The sequence below is a fragment of the Paramisgurnus dabryanus genome, chromosome 8, assembly GCF_030506205.2.
Source record: "Paramisgurnus dabryanus chromosome 8, PD_genome_1.1, whole genome shotgun sequence".
Taxonomy (NCBI): Eukaryota; Metazoa; Chordata; class Actinopteri; order Cypriniformes; family Cobitidae; genus Paramisgurnus; species Paramisgurnus dabryanus.
The window spans coordinates 33135307-33155398 of NC_133344.1; the positions used below are offsets into that span (position 1 = coordinate 33135307).

The following is a 20092-nucleotide window of genomic DNA, read 5'->3' on the forward strand; positions in this document are numbered from 1 at the left end:
TAAGTTTATCTGGCTTTATTTCATTCTATTTAGCATATCATTATTACAGGCTAAATATTGATCCAAAAGTTTAAGATGCACTTATGATGTCCACTTAAAAATGCTGGCTTACTGCTGGCTTCTGCCATTGAAACAATATTTAGCCATGCAAACCAAAAGGCAAACATGTTTGTCCAGTCCAATAAAAACCAACACGTTACCTGTAGTGTCCATAAAAGCCAATAGATTTGTCATTATAACATTAAAAACATGAATTTTGTCATGATTTTTATTTTCCTCGGGTTGTTTAACTTCAATTTAACCGGTTGGTGGCAGAAATGGGCTGAGATTTCTGACAGAGTACAGTAGTTATTTACGCTACAGCATCCAGACGAGAACCAGACAATCTGAAAGAGTACAGTAGTTATTTACGCTACAGCATCCAAATGATTCTGTGAAGAAGAAATGGAAATAACAAGTAGGATCAATATTTTTTCAAGTATCGCTTGTGAGATGGACAGGGTTAATGCGTGGATAACATGTTAAAAGGAAAGTGTTTGCTGGGAGAGAGACATGAGAGGTAACTCTTCTTGTTCACGGAAGTATCCATGTTGCCAATATACACCACCTGCATTATTTGACATTATTTAACAAATAGTTAAAGGTTATCAAGCCCAGCATGTCGACTTTTAAGTTAGATAATGCATTGTTATTTTTGAATGGCGATGCCACGTCTGCGAAACTGCGGTTGTAAATCAACACGGTTGCAGTTATGTGTTTAGACTTGTTCGACTTCATGTGGCGCTGCAAGAACCGACAGGCGTATGACACAAAGTACCGCGAGAGCAATTCAGAAATCATACGGAGGAGTCTGACTTTGAATTGATCTCGCGGTATTCTGATTTCATCCACATAGCAGTTCTTGCGGGACCGCATAAAGTTGAACAAGCTTTTTGATTCGCACTGCATTCTGCGCTGCCGACATCCAAGTAGCGCGAGAGCTTGGCTTACACTCTCGCGATACTTTGATGCCATACTCCGATCATTGTGTGTGCAGCGCTTATGAAGCTATAAGCTGAACATATCTTTTTACTTTCACTAGACTGAGAAATTATATTGTGAAACTGTGAAAGAAAGGTGTTGAGATGCAAAACACAAATATAAACAATGCAAGGAAATGCGAAATTAAATGGAGAGCTACACAAACTAACGCCCCCGATGGTCAAACATATAAACTACCACATAGAGACCCCTCATGTCAATCATTAAACTCACTGATTTGAAGATCTTCAATAACATGTTTAAATCACCAGAGTTTGCAAACCTAGTAAACAGTTTGCTGGACATAAGGACATAAACGCCTGTGAGGTGTTGTTTTGTTTTCTTTATATTAAGAACAAATTTAAAAGTACAACACAATCTGTTCAGCTTTTGTTTGCCAAAGAACACTCCAAAGATCTCAGACAGGTTGACCATTAACCCTGCATTGATTACAGCTATGTTTCTGACCTCACTAGATCTGATCCAGAGACTGCTGAGTTCATAGACTTCAGATGATCGTGGTGGCTCCTGTGCTCAGCTGAAGAAGAACCCTGCTGCATTGTGGATTACTTTTCTGACTTTATCGTTTTTTAAATATTCCCAACCATGGCGAAGTCTGGATATGCCTACTACAGGACTACTATCTTCCTTGCCATGTTTGTGGGCTACACATTGTATTACTTTAACAGGAAGACGTTTTCGTTTGTTATGCCTTCTGTAATGCAGGAGATCTCGCTGGATAAGGATGACCTGGGTGAGCGTATGCAGTTTTAGTGGCCTGTACTTTGTCTTCTCTGTCATGTGCTCAAACAGGTCTTGTTACCTGAATAATGGCATTTGAATGTTTAGTTTATGAAATGGTCCCTTACTCAGTCAACATTAAATATATATGTTCTTTACATTATGTAGGATGATTTTATGTGGAAAACAGTGGTTATGTGGGATTTTGTAGAATACCTTTTAAAGCCACTTAGGCAAATGTAAATTAATATTTAGGGCTCATCTTATTTTCCTACCACTAAAGTGTAGCTTGTTTTGTCCGGTATCAGATTTATCAGCAGCACAGTGATTGAATTATTCTTGTGCGCATAGTCTACAGTCCAAATCTCTTTTGTTCTGTTGTACCCTCACACTTTGCAAACTCCAATGTTTTCAATTGATTTTAAATGGGAGTTGTTCTTGCTATTAAGCTAATCAAACTTTATTTCATCTTTCGTCAATGCAGGACTTATCACTAGCAGTCAGTCACTGGCGTACGCCATCAGCAAATTTATAAGCGGTGTTCTCTCGGACCAAATCAGTGCCCGATGGCTTTTCTCCATTGGCCTCTTTATGGTTGGTGTCATCAATGTGGTTTTCTCCTGGTCCTCCTCTGTGGCGATATTCGCGGGCCTGTGGTTCCTGAATGGACTTGGTCAGGGTCTGGGTTGGCCACCATGTGCAAAAGTACTACGGAAGGTATGAATCAATCCTTTGCTTCATAAACTTGAAATAGATACATAAAGGGGCGGTTTCCCAGGCAGGGAGACTTCGCAGACTAAAATGCATGTTTGAGCTGCCTAAATATAAAACACATATCTTAACATATATCAGTGTCATTGTTTTTACCTTAGGATGTACAGCAGTATTGGGTTTGTTTGTAAAAACTACTTTAATGTCCTAATATAACTAAGGCCTAGTGCTAGGGTAACCATAGGTACCATTTTTCCCAAACACGTCCTGGCCAGGATTTTGAGTCCGTCCTCTTAGTGCGTCCCTACCTAGTCCTAGGTTAATCTATTATTCCCAATAATGATTAATTTTTCATCTGTGCTGATCTTACTGGATCTATCTGCCGCTTTTGACACGGTCAATCACCGTATCCTCCTGTCGACCCTCATGTCTATGGGTGTCTCTAACACAGCGCTTTTATGGTTCAAGTCGTACCTCTCAGATATGTCATTTTGGGTATCCTGAAGAGGTGACATCTCCGAACCCCAACGTCTCGATACCGGGGTGCCTCAAGGCTCTGTGCTTGGACCGCTGCTCTTTTCGATATACATGACATCCCTGGGCTCTGTCATTTGAAAACATGACTTTTCCTACCACTGCTATGCGGACGACACTCAACTCCACTTGTTGTTCCACCCTGATGATCCCACAGTTTCTACCCGCATCTCAGCATGCCTGAGGGACATCTTACTCTGGATGAAGGATCACCATCTCCAGCTTAACCTTGCGACGACAGAACTTCTTGTCTTATAATCTGAACCAAAGATTCAGCACAACCTTTCCATTCAGCTAGGTTCATCGACAATCACGCCTTCCAGGACGGCCAAAAATCTGGGAGTGGTCATTGCTGATTGGCTTAGCTTCACGGAGCATGTTGCCAGCACCGCTTGCTCTTGTAGATTCATCCTCTACAATATTACGAAAATTAGACCTTTCCTAAATGAGCACGCTACGCAGGTCCTGGTCCAAGCTCTTGTCCTGTCCAGGCTGGACTACTGAGATGCACTGCTGGCAGGGCTTCCAGCCTGCACGACCAAACCCCTACAGATGATTCAGAACGCAGCGGCAAGAGTGGTCTTCAATGAGCCAAAGAGGGCGCACGTCACTCCTCTCTTTGTCAAGTTACACTGGCTTCCTATAGCAGCTCGCATCAAATTTAAGGCTCTGCTCCTGGCCTTTAAAACCACCGAGTCAGCACCCCCTTACCTTCACTTACTTATAGAGCATTATGTACCCTCTCAATCACTGCGCTCTGCCACCGAGAAACGGCTTGTGGTGGCATCTCAAAAAGGGAAAAAACACTAGCGCGTACCTTCTCAGGAACTGTTCCACAACTGTGGAATGATCTGCCGGTCGTGACACGATCTGCTGACACTGTAGCTGTCTTTAAGACTCGGCTAAAAAACATCTCTTCCGCCACTACCTCACTTCCTAATAACGGACTTACTATCTTTCTCTATTTACCTTTCTCTTTATCTCTACATTTCTTTAAAAATATGCTATGTATATTGTGTTGGACTTGATGAGATTTCCAGTGCACTTATGTATTGCTGTTCTTGTGTTGCCATAATTGCTTCCATTGTTTACCTCACTAGTAAGTCGCTTTGGACAAAAGCGTCTGCTAAATGACAAAATGTAAATGTAATGTAAATGTAATTTACTAAAACTGTTTCTTTGATTTATTGGTACCCCATATTGGATAGATTTATAAATGTCCACACTCTGTTTTAATAGTGGTTTGAGCCATCTCAGTTTGGCACGTGGTGGGCAGTGCTTTCCTGCAGTATGAATTTGGCCGGGGGTCTTGGTCCCATCATTGCCACAGTGATGGCTCAGAGTTACAGCTGGAGGTCCACATTGTCCATCTCTGGCCTGACCTGTGTGGTCACGTCCATCTTCTGTCTAATGATTATCCGAAATGAACCCAGCGAAGTCGGCCTGCCCAATATTGACGCCGGTCCAAAGAAAGGCAAAGGAGGTATGATGCCACAAATATTCAGGTTCATAAACTGCATTTTAGAGTTATGACAACATGTTTGTTTATTTATTGAAACCAGTACCACTTCGGCCAAATCTAATAACATAATGTTATTTATAGGTTTGTTAAAATATTGCGGCAGGCTTTTTAGTTGTATTAAGATAATAAAGAAAACAGAAAAAAAATGTAACAATACATTCTGGTGTTGTCCACTTTGCACAATACAACCAATAGATATACTAACTGAGAGTGAGTGTGTGTTCATTCAAGTTTTTCTGTTGAAGGTCATTGGCGCTTAACAAATGGACCCTGAATAGTTTTGTCCCTCTCCTGAGACAACATTGTCCTTTCATGGCCCTGTTTGCCATGTACATTTTTTTATTCATTTTTTACTTCTGAATTTCAGGCTCCGTCAAAGACGAAAGCACCTTCAAAGACTTCATCCTTTCTCCATATTTGTGGGTGTTATCATTTGGCTACCTGGTGGTGTTTGGGGTAAAGACAGCTTATACTGACTGGGGACAGCTGTTTCTCATCCAGGACAAGGGCCAGTCAACACTAATGGGTACTGGTGTTGACCAAAGTATTTAGTGTCCCAACATTTTTTAAATGTAAGGTGTTTTGCACAAAAGCTTTCAGAAGATAATTGAATGTGTAATAATATACTATTAGAATACATTTTTATTGTTATGGTGAGGTATGTTTGTACCCAAAACACTATAATTTAGTTTGTCAATTGACAGTTTCAATTGATATTTTATTTTTAAGCTGTGTCTCTTTAAGAAATATGTTTTAACAGCCCTTTTCTGTCAATAGCTACATGTGGACAGACATTTATTTATTGGTCTCAAAACAAAATGCAGGAGTATGGGCAGAAATGTTTTGACTGAGCATAAAGTTTTGAGTTTTTAAAATGTTTAAAGTATACAGTATTTTGGCATAGTGCCAAAATACCTCAAAGTCAAGAAATATTTTCCATGTATGACCTCTTTAAGAAAATCTACAATAATCTCTACATAATGGGCCTTCAGGTCTATAACTACACTGTGTATTGCTGCTGTTTTTCACAGGCAGTTCTTTCATGAGCGCACTTGAGATCGGAGGACTATTGGGGAGTTTAGCAGCAGGATACCTGTCAGACAGGGCCGTGGCAAAGGCAAGTGTGCACATTACCAATATCCACATTTATACTACAGGGCTGTTAAACGCTTTATTCTGAAACGTTCCACAGATTTGCTTTATTTCGATAAATGTCAAATAAACCACTTTAGCAATGTCTGTGGTAAACGTGGTATAAGCGGAATAATTGACTTATAATGATTGATGAAAATAATGCATTCTCGCTTTGCGTCGTGCCGCATTACCACCTTGGGCGTGCATTATTTTCGAATAATTCAATGCCCCTCCGTCAATTATTCCTTACATAAGATATCATTATGCCCCAAATCACGGTTATAATATCTTCTTAGTAACTGATTTGTGTTATTAGGGATTTTTCCAAAAATTAACCCCTAACTTGAATGTGTAACTAATTTTACACTATTTGCGTTTAGGATGTGTATGACACCTTAACCCTGGAGAACCCACGGGTCAAATTTGGCCAATGTTAATTAATGCTAAGGGAAGGGTTCTTGGGTTCTCCAGGGTTAAATTATGATGTGTGCTATTGCTTCTCTAAACAATTAGACAGTGGTTTTGATTGGTGGACATTAACTTGTTTAAAAATCCAAACTTAAATTGAAGGAGCCCAAACTACATTAGGGTGTTTTCGCACCTAGTTCGTTTGAGCCCTCCAAACGCTCTCGGAGCTTTTCAAACCCCATCCGGAGGTGGTCTGAGTCTGGTTCACTTTTGGGCTCTTTTGTGACACGTTAACGCAATGAGGTCCCAGGCCACAATCAACTGCTGAACAGAAAGCTGGGGTCTGAGTTCTTATAAGGTTGTGATGTAAGCAAGAAAGGGTCTGAGATTACTTCACTTCTGAAGAGGACCAAAAAAGAACTGGGTCCTCTTTTGAGTCCACTATATTGTGAACAATATGTAAAAAAAAAAAAAGTAAAAATCTTCTTTATTTACAGCAAGGACTGAGTTTGCATGGAAATCCTCGGCACGGTCTCCTGCTCTCCATGATGGCTGGGATGTGCATCTCCATGTATCTTTTCCGCACCACTGTCACGACACACAGCTCAAATGTACGTGGTTACATCTGTGTTATTATTATATACTGTGTTATTTAAAGGGGACAGAGAATGAAAAAACATTTTTACCTTGTCTTTGTTGAATATTGGTAGTCTACCCGCATTCACAAACATACAAAAAGTGCTAGACATGCTAAACATCTCAGTCTCATAGAAATTCCTCTTTTAGAAACGTCAGCCAGAAAACGCACCCAATCTGAAAAACTGATGCTTATGACATCACAGGCATCTCACTGCCCCTCCACTTTAAAATAATTGGCTACATTTTTTGAGTGGCAGCAAAGTCAGCCAATCAGTAATGAGATTGCAAGTTAAGCCAGTAGGGGGAGCCAAATAGGTGCAAAACCACTTGTTTAAAATCCCCCACCCTAATAGAGCTATCTGAGAGAGGTTTTTAGGAAGCTTCTAAGGCATTACAGACCCAAACCAAAAATGTTTTGTCTACATGTCACATCACAGAACAAGGATAAATACCCCGCTCAATCATTCTATGTCACCTTTAATACACAGTTGTCATTTTTATTCATGGACAGGTCTGGATTCTTTTGTTGGGGGCAGCATTTGGCTTTTCTTCATATGGACCAATTGCTTTATTTGGAGTTCTTGCGAATGAGAGCGCACCATCAAACTACTGTGGAACCTCCCATGCCATTGTTGCTTTGATGGCAAACAGTAATTGCATTATTATATATACAATAACTATATTTTGTATGAAGTATTTTATTTTATGACAACATAAATGTTTTTTTTCTTCAGTTGGTGGTTTCCTCTCAGGGTTGCCTTTTGGCACAATTGCCAAACACTATGGCTGGAACACAGCATTCTGGGTAGTGGAGATATTCTGTACGGTCACTACGATTGGATATTTCCTGCTCCGGAATATCCGCACCAAGATGGGAAGCATACCTAAGAAGGCTGACTAAGCAACAGTTTATTTTTTAAATATCTTTTAACTAGATTATGGGGCATACTCTGGGATTATTGAAAATGTGCCAATTTTTTTAAGGAATTACCTTTGGTGTTTGTTAAATTATGGATAGATAATATTATTTTCACTAATGACAGATGAATATATTGAAAATGATGAACTGTTTTAACGGTACATTCACACGGGGCGTAAGCGTTAACGCTTAACAGAAGGCTTGTCTGAAGCGTGGCCAACAGCCAATCACTGTGGCCGCAACACAAGCTCTGGTCTTCCATAAACGTAATTGGCTGGCTTTGCCTAGGTTATTTGCATAAGGCGTTATGATTGGCTGACGCACGCGTTGCCGCTTGAAAAGTTGAGAAATGTTCAACTTCTGCCGCGAGCAACGGCACTGACGTGGCGCCGACGTATCCACAATTCAGTTCGCCAACGCTTGACGTCACCCATTAAAAGTGAATGGGAAGCGTCAATGCTGACACCCCGTGTGAATGCGCCCCGTAAGGCTTTTGCAGTTGTAGTATTGCTGAAAATTACATCAAAGTACATCAACAACTTTTTTGGGGGGATTTTCTACTTTTTTTAACCAGTGTACAACATAACAGAACATGTTGTGGACATTGCTTTCAGAAAAGTGTTATTTATTCTGTATTCCATTAAAACTGGATAACAGTATTTTATACTGTTCTGATCACGTTACTGGATTTGATCGACTTGCAAGAGTTTATAAAGCCTTTTTTCTCAGTGGTGTTAATATCATTATCAGTTTTTTAATGATGTGTAAACTGGTCCTACCTCTCTATCTGTATTACAAAATTTATAAATGTGTATAATGAAATATGCAAATGTTTTGCCACATGATTTTTAAATAGCACAATAAATGAGTTTATATAAATAAAACCCTTTACATTAAGCTGAACTCATTTACATGTCTACATTCAAACTTAAACAATTTTGCATTTGACCTAAACAAATAAGATTAGGGTGTAAGGTTGTGTACTTGAAAATACTCCACACCATCATAGTCTTCTGACTGAAAGCAAATTACATGTTAAATTGCAAATGACACATTTAAACAGATTACAGCAAAGCATTTCAAAAAGTTGAGCTGTACCAACTTAAAAGTGCTGGACAAGAGCCTACAAATGCACATTGTGTCAGTGTAGCTTATATACAGATGGTATGCCATGTATTATTTCACACTTCAAATTTGGGGTTGTACAGATTTGAAAAGAAGCTGTTCTTAGAAAAGTCCTTATGCCAGCATCATCTCTGCCATTTCGCAGTACATATGATTGACTGGAGGCAGATGAATATTCATGTGTAGATCAAGAGCCTGGTCCAAATGTCCCAGCCTTCTCTGCTATTTCCAGAGCACTCTTTAGATTTTGGTCAAAAAGCTCACATCTGGAAAAAGATATTTTGGTTATGTTTTATGCACATCATCTTGCTGATAGGATGATAAATGTAACACTATATACAAAGCTTATAAACGCATTACATACCTGATTGGCATTTCTAAAGAGTAGAAAGGATTTTTTAAAGCAAAATCTGAGTAGATTTCATAAATCTTTCTTAATAGTCCATCGATACCAGTCTGCCGAGGGTCTGCCAATACAATGAACTTTATTCCTGAAAAACAAAGAAGAATCACTGGGGATTTATCCAGCCATCACATCCAACTATAAAAATATTACTTTTTTTATCTAGACCATACCTGTTAGGGTCTGAAAGCAATGTAGTTTAAACACATCTGTCTCCAACATCTCAATACCAGAGCTGCCAACTTCAGGGGATAACTGTGATCCAATAGCAAATAGCCTTAAAAATAGAAAAAATAAAATGCAATTAAAACATTCAAAAAACATAATGAGGAATTATATTTTAACCATTAGTTACAGTATTTAAGTCTCTTCACAAAAATAACCTTTAGCACATACACTCATGTAAAGGATTTTTAGGAACACCTGTTCAATTTCTCATTAATGCAATTATCTAATCAACCAATCACATGGCAGTTGCTTCAATGCATTTAGGGGTGTGGTCCTGGTGAAGACAGTAGGTGTGTTCGACTTCATGCGGCGCTGCGCAGACCGATCGGCGGCTGACTTGAAGCAGTGCATTCCGGTTAGTCATTTTGTCCGACTTAAGTTGGCGCTGCAGGCATGTGACTGTGTCATATGGTTTTTAAGTACTGCAAGAGTGGTTCGAGATCAGCCGCCTGAGTTAGCCAGCGCAGTTCGCGGAGAGGAGCTGCACGGGCTGTAATGACGACACAGCTGTTTCACGATTGGTCGGATTTACCACATGACAACAATCACGTGTATTTCGTGTTTATTTTCACGCCCTCAGTTCCACAAATGCTCACAAATCTGTATTTTTATAACAGTTAAAGCTATTTTCATGTAGTCGCGATGTTATATTGTGTCATCTTCATCAAAATAAAATGGAAATAGAAATGAAAAAACGTAGACCCCACTACATTGGTATTTAAATAATTTATGCTTATTTTGAACTTTATTCTTGTAAAAAACTTATTTTTATTCTTGTAAAAAGACTTCACATCTCCGTTTTCAGCTCCTCCCCGCCTGCACGCGGCTAATCTCGCCGATCGGTTACATCCAGCCACAGCCGATGTCGAACACACCTAATCTACTGAACTCCAAACTGAATGTCAGAATTGGGAAGAAAGGTGATTTAAAGGAGTCATATTGTCTGATTGCATGTTTTCCTTTGTTTTTAGAGTGTTAAATGATGTCTGTGCACATAAAAGATCTGTAAAGTTGCAACAATTAAAGTTTCAAATCCAAAGAGATATTCTTTTTAAACGTGAAGCCTCATCCACGGAATTCCACGCCCACCTAAAACGGCTCGTTTAACACGCCCATGCAGTTAGACGTCATACTGGTTTGAACATTTTCATTACACCGCCCTCATATATACTCAAAGATAGAGGGTGTAACTTTCAATCACACTGTAGTATTGTTGTTTCCGCCATGTCGAGCAGACGCTGTGTTTCGTTGCAAAACTACCCTGGGTGGCATTCCAACAGAGTAAACATTAAGAAACCAGTAGTTAGGTTTTATTTACAACACTGTTTCAGAACAGTACAGCCTAAATGTTCGATTGTGTGCTGCACATTTTAAGGTGGATTACTTTCTAAACATCGTGGTGTACAACCGCTAGATGTACACAAAGGCTTCGTCTATAAAGTGGAGCAATTGTAACTTTGCAACTACACTGACATCCTGTAAGTAGCTGATGTTTTCATATTTAATACATTTCCTCACTGACGATTCAAAGACGAGTTTTGAGCAGCCTGTGTTTTAACGCATTTCCTAATGATGATCCAAAGAGAAGTGCAGATTAGTGATTGTTTGTTGTTTCTACGTTCACAAATGCAAACATGGTTTATGTTTTAGTATCCTTACCTTACCATCTGTTACGTTCTGCTCACATCGCACTGGTAAAGTTGATCGATTAGCTTAGCCATCCGTGTTTTCTGGGTCCGATTCAGGCTCGTGTTGATAAGGTAGTAGTAAATACGATAGTATCTCGTGGCTTTCACTATTGTTTTGGGAGCTCATCTTCCAAAACTTGGCAAGGAGCGTCATTTTTCCGATTATGTTACTGAGGTATTCGGCCAATCACAACGCGCTGGATAGCTGGCCAATCAGTTCACACCCGTTGACACCACGCTTTCTCATAACGATGAGCTTTGTACCAAACGACCTGTTTCAGATGGGCGGGACTTAGAGGTGCTAAAGAAATTTATGGTATGTGGAAAATAATGATTTTTTTTAACCATAAACCACACAAACACATTGTATTACACCAAATACACAAAGAAATGTGCTTTTTAGCCTTATAATATGACTCCTTTAAGCAATTTTGAATGTGGCATGGTTGTTGGTACCATCTATCTACTCTACTCAGTTACCGGGATTTTCACGCACAACCATTTCTAGGGTTTACAAAGAATGGTGCGAAAAGAGAAAACACCCAGTATGTGGTGGTCCTGTGGGCGAAAATGCCTTGTTGATGCTAGCAACTTTGACTGAAATAACTGCTTGTTACAACCGAGGTATGCAGCGAAGCATTTGTGAAGCCACAACACGCACAACCTTGAGGCGGATGGGCAACAACAGCAGAAGACCCCACCGGGTACCACTCATCTCCACTACAAAAAGGAAAAGGAGGCTACAATTTGCACAAGATCACCACCAAAATTAGACATTTGACGACTGGAAAAATGTTGCCTGGTCTGATGAGTCTCAATTTCTGAGACATTCAGATGGTAGAGTCAGAATTTGGCGTAAACAGAATGAGAACATGGATCCATCATGCCTTGTTACCACTATGCAGGCTGGTGGTAGTGGTGGTGTAATGGTGTGGGGGATGTTTTCTTGGCACACTTTAGGCACCTTAGTGCCATTTGGGCATCGTTTAAATGCCACGGCCTACCTGAGCATTGTTTCTGACCATGTCTATACCTTTATGACCACCATGTACCCATCCTCTGATGGCTACTTCCAGCAGGATAATGCACCATGTCACAAAGCCGGAATCATTTCAAATTGGTTTCTTGAACATGACAATGTGTTCACTGTACTAAAATGCCCCCCACAGTCACCAGATCTCAACCCAATAGAGCATCTTTGGGATGTGGTGGAACGGGAGCGTCGTGCCCTGGATGTGCATCCCACAAATCTCCATCAACCGCAGGATGCTATCCTATCAATATGGGTCAACATTTCTAAAGAATGCTTTCAGCACCTTGTTGAATCAATTGCAGTTCTGAAGGCGAAAGCGGACCAAACACAGTATTAGTATGGTGTTCCTAATAATCCTTTAGGTGAGTGTATAATTTCCTTATACCTAATGTTAAGCCTAATGTTAAATGGACCACGTTGTATATTTATAATTATTATTTAATGTATATAATTTACTCAAAAGCACTTGTTTGGTACAAAACCCACATGAACAAAATGCAGTAGTATACTATAGTATTCACTATAGTAAACTGTAGTAAAATTCCTATGCGCTATAGTGTTTTTTAACCTTACCACGGTAAATATTAAAGTATACAACAGTATTTACTACAGTTCATCAGTTCACTATAGTTAAATCTTTAATAATTAAAAATTAACTGTGGTTTTACGACTGTAAAAACATGGTTAAACCATGGTTACTATACAATAACCATGGTTATTGCCAATGGTAATTAATATGGTTCCTAAAAAAACATTCATTGTTTTCGACGCTGCGCAGATCGATCAGCGCATGACATCGAAGTATCGCGTGAGCTATTAAAAGCTAGGCTTCACGAATTGCTCTCGCGATACTTCGATGTCATACTTCAATAGGTTTGCGCAGGTCGCATGAAGTCACATTTAACATCGTCACACTGATCAGATTACTGATTATTTTATACTCACGAGTGAAACATTGAAGCTAACATGAGTTTCTCATTGGATGTGAGGCGAGGGCGGCCGAATTTGATGGACACTGGATAGTTCGCAGGATCTTTAAGATATTCCACTATCTCCTTCCCTTCTGCCGTGTATTTACCGTTCACATCCACCCCGTTAATGGACAGAACTGCATGACCCACTGTATACGAGAAACACATCACATGAATAAAAAACAAATATGATTTACAGTGAATTTTCTTCTGAACGTCATTTAATGAAATGAGGCACACACACCTCTGATGCCATCCCGCTGTCCGAATGAAACCACGACCTTCTCATCATGAATCTTTAACACTAAATCAAGAGGAAAACTAAATGTTTTCTCCACTTCAGCACGAGCGACATAATTATCATACTGGTAAATTAGTCCACCAGCTTTATTTACAACATACACACTGAAGATCGCCATATTACTTCCGATCGAACAGCTGATGGGCGGGGCAGAGTCATGTGACTTTGTCATGTGACTTTGATACGCAAGAAAAATATATATTTTTTTAAATATTACAGAAAGCAAATATCATCATACTGTCGCTACAAATTGTATTTTACAGACCTTTTTTTGTAATTTCGCAGTTTTAAATATTAGATGAAAGTAACGCGTGTTCTAGTATCATGTGGTATGTGTTGTTTTTCTCCGCGCTGGTGAAGATGGACCACTCACTAGCTGTGTCCCAATTCAGGGGCTGCGACCTTCTAAGCATGCGACCTTAAATATGAGCACTCGGTCTTTCAAGGTGGCAGCCTCAGAAATCCGCGAAGAGAACTGAAATGAGACGGTCTAACCTTCGGACGACCCATAATTGGCGTCACCTGCTGCGCCTGTCAGCAGGACATAGCGGAAACGTTTCTGACTTATTAAAATAAATATGAAATCAGAAAAATATTAATTTAGTTTAGAAAATATGACACGTTGATGTAGATTAAACTATTCAACAATATATTAAATTAAATTAATCAACCTTAGAAATTTATGCATCATAAAAATAGTAATATTAACACAAAACATAACTTATAATACTAAAACAGTGACAAACTTTTTTTGATAAATACACACTTTTATTTAATGAAGGTTTTAATTGTTTATTTTAGAATATCCAGCCGTCGTTGCAGGCGCGCAATGAATCTTGGGATATCCTCGGCTGTTAAGGATCCATTCGTTCTATCCTTAACAGCGCGGAGAAATGAGGACGCATTTTGAGGCTTCATTCTAAGCATCCTTCGAATTGGGACGGCCTTACCAGCCTGAAGTCGCGCTGCTGTGACGCAATCGGTCTTAAAATACGTCCTTAGAAGGTCGCAGCCCCTGAATTGGGACACAGCTACTGTCGTTTGCGATCTGTTCCACAGGATTCTTATTTTGTAGTTTAGTTACCAATCTTTGTAATCCATATAATAAAAGTGTTATAATATTTTTATGTGTACATCTGTTTGCAGCAGGACAGAACCTGGGTGAGACTGATGTGAGACTACCCCATATTCCAAGTAAAATATTTCATAATTAATATTTTATATTATTTATTGTTGAATGTTATTGGATCGATAAAAAGTATTGTTTAAATACTGCACATCTCGGACTATGTTTACCTGTAGCTTTTTTGGAAGAGCATGTGCAAAGGTCATGTGTTCGATTCCCAGGAAACACAACACGCAGAAAAACTTTTAAATTATTTAATTTTGGATAAAAACATGTGTGCAAAATGTGACCCAGTCTGTAAAACCCAGCTAATTTATTTTTTTGTGATTTACTTTTTTCTACATGAAGTCATCCTACATAATCTAGAACATACTGTGAAAACTTGATATCTTTAATATTGATAGAGTAAGTTAATGCAAAAGACAAAATTAATGTGAAATCAATGACTGAAATCAAAATGTGATGCTCTTATAATCTCTTTATTTGATTATAAAACTTTAGCCTGGATTTCAGACACAACCCCCTTATGAATGCATCAGGCCTAGGGACAGATAACTGAAATAATTTAATCTGAAGGATTTGAGGCTGAAGTTTAGTAATCACTCGAAACATCATGAATTACATATATCAATATAAAATAGATTATCCTCAAACATATTAGTTATCAACCACTTTTTATTGTATGTCATTGTTCTGTACGACATTGCTGTTTGTGCATTTAAACATTAATTTGGAAGTAGCTGTTTTCTTTTCTTTACATTAGTGATATATTTTCTATTTATATACTCTTACTAACAGAAATAGACAGATTTTTATTATATATCGTATTTGCAATAGTATGACTGTGCTGCTACTGACTGTTTTGAATGGGGGCAAAATGAGAGATAAAGCCCATCGTTGTCTTTGCTGGCAGAAGGAAGAGTCAGGGGTCAGATATTGATGGATGTGGTCAGCTGTCTCTTTTATCATTGCACTCCTCGCCTCCTGCCTAAACGGTCAAAGAACCACAGGAAGTGCAATCAAAACTTTGGCAAATGTATCGTTTTCATGTTACACATTAGTGTAATTCTATTCATGAGATAAATTAATACAAATAATTGTACAAATAAGTAAGATGAAGTTTTAACTTCACAAACATTCGCATTTTTCAATGAAAATGTGTTACGCCCAATAAAAGTCACAACCAGGAGGTTAGTGGCTGCCAGAGCATTGCTAGAGTGTTCTGGGGTTTTGCTAGGACTTTAATAGGGTGTTCTGACTGTTGCTATACAGTAGGGTGTTTATGGTGTTCTGGGTGTTGCTAGAGAATAAATAGAGTGTTCTGGGTGTTGCTAGGACTTCGTCCCGTTCTTTGATTGTTTTTACAGTGCGCAATATAAAATGTGTTCACGTTTCACATGTAAAAAACAGTATTTTTCACACAATTTACTTATCTGTATAGGGCTGTTTTCACTGTCCTAAAAACGGTCTGTCTTCCTTATGGAGTCCCTCCTTCAGAAATATGCAGTGGCAGCCGGTGACTGCTCATCCAAGGGGTGCAAATTCAAAATAAGTGTTCGAAGTGTCATGTGTGTTGCTTGTGTTTTCAAAATATGTTTTTGTTGCATCATGTGAACCATGTGCATCACTTGTTTTGTCAAAATAAGTGCCTGCTGCACACGCGTCAAAACCGTTTATGATAAAAGAGACGCTCACGTTCCCTAAATACACGCAAGGCACTCCCTTAGCAGTAAACTCTGATTACACATGAGATTATGCGAGTATCTGGCAAACGCGAGCGTCTCTTTTATCAAAAACCCTTTAGACGCATCTGCAGCAGGCACTTATTTTGACAAGACAAGTGATGCACATACACACACTCGACGCACAGAACACATATTTTGAAATTAAGAACCACACACATGACTGGGTACATACATGTTGTAACGAACTTCGCATCGAGCGCTCTCGAAAAAGAAGTCACCGGCCGCCACTGGAAATACGTATCAAGTTCTGATTGTGTAGTTTGTTTAGTGTGTTGTGATTCCATAGCAGCTTAGCTTGCCGTTAGATTAGCTGGCGACTGACATATTCCTGTGGGCTGAGCTTTATCATTTTACAGGTATTATTAATGCTATTATAGCAACATTACACACTAACTAGGTTTTAAAAAATGGGATCAGAAAGAACATGACCTTTTAATAGGGTGTTCTGGGTGTTGCTAGAGTGTTAATTGAGTGTTCTAAGAGGCTGTTTACACTTGGCATTAACATGCTTTTTCATCGATCGGATCACAAGTGGACGACGTTAATGCCAGGTGTAAACGGTGTTCAAAACGCTTTGAGCTCGTCCACTTTCGACTACTTTCAACCACATTTAGAGGTAGTCGAAACCCCTTTCGATCGGATTGCTTTTGCTTGTGTAAACGCACATGTGGTTGAATGTGTTCGAACAGCCACACGCAACCGCCTTCTCTCCGCCCATTTATCTACTCTGAGGTACTAAACACAAGTTTTACGTCTTTTTTTTACTTTTGGCGTGAACACACGGTGAACCACGCTATTTTTAGCCTTTCATTGATAAATCTAAAGCGGCTGATCTCCGTATAGTTTCATTTTGCAAGCGTGTAAAAGTTGCGCGATCCTATTTCATCAATTGCGGTGAAAATTCAGAGAAAGCTCTAACATACATGTACGAAACACTGTGCAGCATGTTTACTTGCAGTGGACTCCGACAGAATATTAGTTCGCGTCCAAATAAACTCATAATTACTCCCGTTCGCGTTTGAATGACAGCAGAGAGACTCGCCCACCATCTCACAGACCGCCCCCTCACAGTATTCAGGACAGAAGCGGTCGAAAGTGGACAAAAGAGACGGATTTAAATACCAGGTGTAAACGTAAAGTGTCTCTCTTGTCCACTTGTGATCCGATCGATGAAAACACATCTTAATGCCAAGTGTAAACAGCCCCTAAGTGCAAGGGATTTAATAGGGTCTTCTGGGTGTTGCTAGGACTTTAATAGGGTGTTCTGGGTGTTGCTAGGACTTTAATACGGTGTTCTAGGTGTTGGTAGGGATTTAATAGGGTGTTCTGGGTTTTGCAAGGACTTTAATAGGGTCTTCTGGGTGTTGCTAGGACTTTAATAGGGTGTTCTGGGTGTTGCTAGGACTTTAATAGGGTGTTCTAGGTGTTGGTAGGGATTTAATAGGGTGTTCTAGGTGTTGGTAGGGATGTAATAGGGTGTTCTTGGTGTTGGTAGGGATTTAATAGGGTGTTCTAGGTGTTGCTAGGGATTTAATAGGGTGTTCTAAGCGTTGCTAGGGATTTAATAGGGCGTTCTGTGTGTTGCTAGGGATGTAATAGGGTGTTCTAGGTGTTGGTAGGGATTTAATAGGGTCTTCTAGGTGTTGGTAGGGATTTAATAGGGTGTTCTAGGTGTTGCTAGGGATTTAATAGGGTGTTCTAAGCGTTGCTATGGATTTAATAGGGCGTTCTGTGTGTTGCTAGGGATGTAATAGGGTGTTTTAGGTGTTGGTAGAGATTTAATAGGGTGTTCTAGGTGTTGGTAGGGATTTAATAGGGTGTTCTAGGTGTTGGAAGGGATTTAATAGGGTGTTTTAGGTGTTGCTTTGGATTTAATAGGGTGTTCTGGGTGTTGATTTGACTTTAATAGGGCGTTCTAGGTGTTGCTAGGGATGTAATAGGGTGTTCTAGGTGTTGGTAGGGATTTAATAGGGTGTTCTAAGCGTTGCTAGGGATTTAATAGGGCGTTCTGTGTGTTGCTAGGGATGTAATAGGGTGTTCTAGGTGTTGGTAGGGATTTAATAGGGTCTTCTAGGTGTTGGTAGGGATTTAATAGGGTGTTCTAGGTGTTGCTAGGGATTTAATAGGGTGTTCTAAGCGTTGCTATGGATTTAATAGGGCGTTCTGTGTGTTGCTAGGGATGTAATAGGGTGTTTTAGGTGTTGGTAGAGATTTAATAGGGTGTTCTAGGTGTTGGTAGGGATTTAATAGGGTGTTCTAGGTGTTGGAAGGGATTTAATAGGGTGTTTTAGGTGTTGCTTTGGATTTAATAGGGTGTTCTGGGTGTTGATTTGACTTTAATAGGGCGTTCTAGGTGTTGCTAGGGATGTAATAGGGTGTTCTAGGTGTTGGTAGGGATTTAATAGGGTGTTCTAGGTGTTGCTTTGGATTTAAAAGGGTGTTCTGTGTGTTGATTTGACTTGAATAGGGCATTCTAGGTGTTGCTATGGATGTAATAGGGTGTTCTAGGTGTTGGTAGGGATTTAATAGGGTGTTCTAGGTGTTGGTAGGGATTTAATAGGGTGTTCTAGGTGTTGGTAGGGATTTAATAGGGTGTTTTAGGTGTTGCTTTGGATTTAAAAGGGTGTTCTGGGTGTTGATTTTACTTTAATAGGGCGTTCTAGGTGTTGCTAGGGATGTAATAGGGTGTTCTAGGTGTTGGTAGGGATTTAATAGGGTGTTCTAGGTGTTGCTTTGGATTTAAAAGGGTGTTCTGGGTGTTGATTTGACTTTAATAGGGCGTTCTAGGTGTTGCTAGGGATCTAATAGGGTGTTCTAGGTGTTGGTAGGGATTTAATAGGGTGTTCGAGGTGTTGCTTTGAATTTAAAAGGGTGTTATGGGTGTTGATTTGACTTGAATAGGGCATTCTAGGTGTTGCTATGGATGTAATAGGGTGTTCTAGGTGTTGGTAGGGATTTAATAGGGTATTCTAGGTGTTGCTTTGGATTTAAAAGGGTGTTCTGGGTGTTGATTTGACTTGAATAGGGCATTCTAGGTGTTGCTATGGATGTAATAGGGTGTTCTAGGTGTTGGTAGGGATTTAATAGGGTGTTCTAGGTGTTGCTTTGGATTTAAAATGGTGTTCTGGGTGTTGATTTGACTTTAATAGGGCGTTCTAGGTGTTGGTAGGGATTTAATAGGGTGTTCTAGGTGTTGGTAGGGATTTAATAGGGTGTTCTAGGTGTTGCTAGGGTTTAATAGGGCGTTCTGTGTGTTGCTAGGGATGTCATAGGGTGTTCTAGGTGTTGGTAGGGATTCAATAGGGTGTTCTAGGCGTTGCAAGGGTTTAATAGAGTGTTCTGGGTGTTGCTAGGACTTTAACTCTTTCCCTGCCAGTGTTTTTAAAATAAGCTGCCAGCCAACACAAGCATTTTTATGATTTTCACAAAATTTTAATGCCTTCCAGAAAATGTTTTTCTTTAAATATATAAACGTACAATATATTAAATGAAATGTTAAATGACAAGTAAATAGCCTTTGTTCAGATTTCATATCTAACATGTATCAACTAGTACACTGAGCTAACGTTTCTGTGTAAGATTAATATATACTGTCAGCTACAGATCCTTGAATTCTTGCCCGGCTGCCAATTCTCTCTTCACACCGGTGATACATGTTCACCGTCTCCCCTTATTTTTAAGAAACCAAAACATTTTATTTTCAACAAGGTATTTTTTCCAGAGGTCAGGTTACCCACTAGCCAAATCAATAAATAAGACCTATACTGAAAGTTAACTTCAGGTCAGACGCGTTAACACGTGTGTCCGGTAAAACAGTCTATAGGGTGTTCTGGGCGTTTCTAGG

The 20092-nt window shown here is 39.5% G+C and overlaps 3 protein-coding genes across 3 annotated transcripts in view; 2 read left to right on the forward strand and 1 right to left on the reverse strand.

Annotated features, from left to right (window-relative positions):
• The window catches only part of ptgir (prostaglandin I2 receptor), a 112068-nt gene that overhangs the window by 62717 nt on the left and 29259 nt on the right, over nt 1–20092 (forward strand). The window lies entirely within an intron of this gene.
• slc37a4a (solute carrier family 37 member 4a) lies at nt 367–8525 on the forward strand. The gene is made up of 9 exons (XM_065281595.2): nt 367–559; nt 1497–1774; nt 2246–2478; nt 4246–4489; nt 4896–5054; nt 5560–5645; nt 6568–6681; nt 7221–7359; nt 7444–8525. Exons 2-9 carry the CDS (start codon nt 1627–1629, stop codon nt 7608–7610), a joined length of 1290 nt encoding a protein of 429 aa, XP_065137667.1. The 5' UTR covers nt 367–559; nt 1497–1626; the 3' UTR covers nt 7611–8525.
• On the reverse strand, nt 7709–13529 carry trappc4 (trafficking protein particle complex subunit 4). The gene is made up of 5 exons (XM_065281594.1): nt 13321–13529; nt 13051–13225; nt 9330–9433; nt 9118–9244; nt 7709–9019 (listed from the first exon to the last, which is right to left on the reverse strand). The coding sequence occupies exons 1-5, from the start codon at nt 13493–13495 to the stop codon at nt 8941–8943; spliced, it is 660 nt and encodes a 219-aa protein (XP_065137666.1). The 5' UTR covers nt 13496–13529; the 3' UTR covers nt 7709–8940.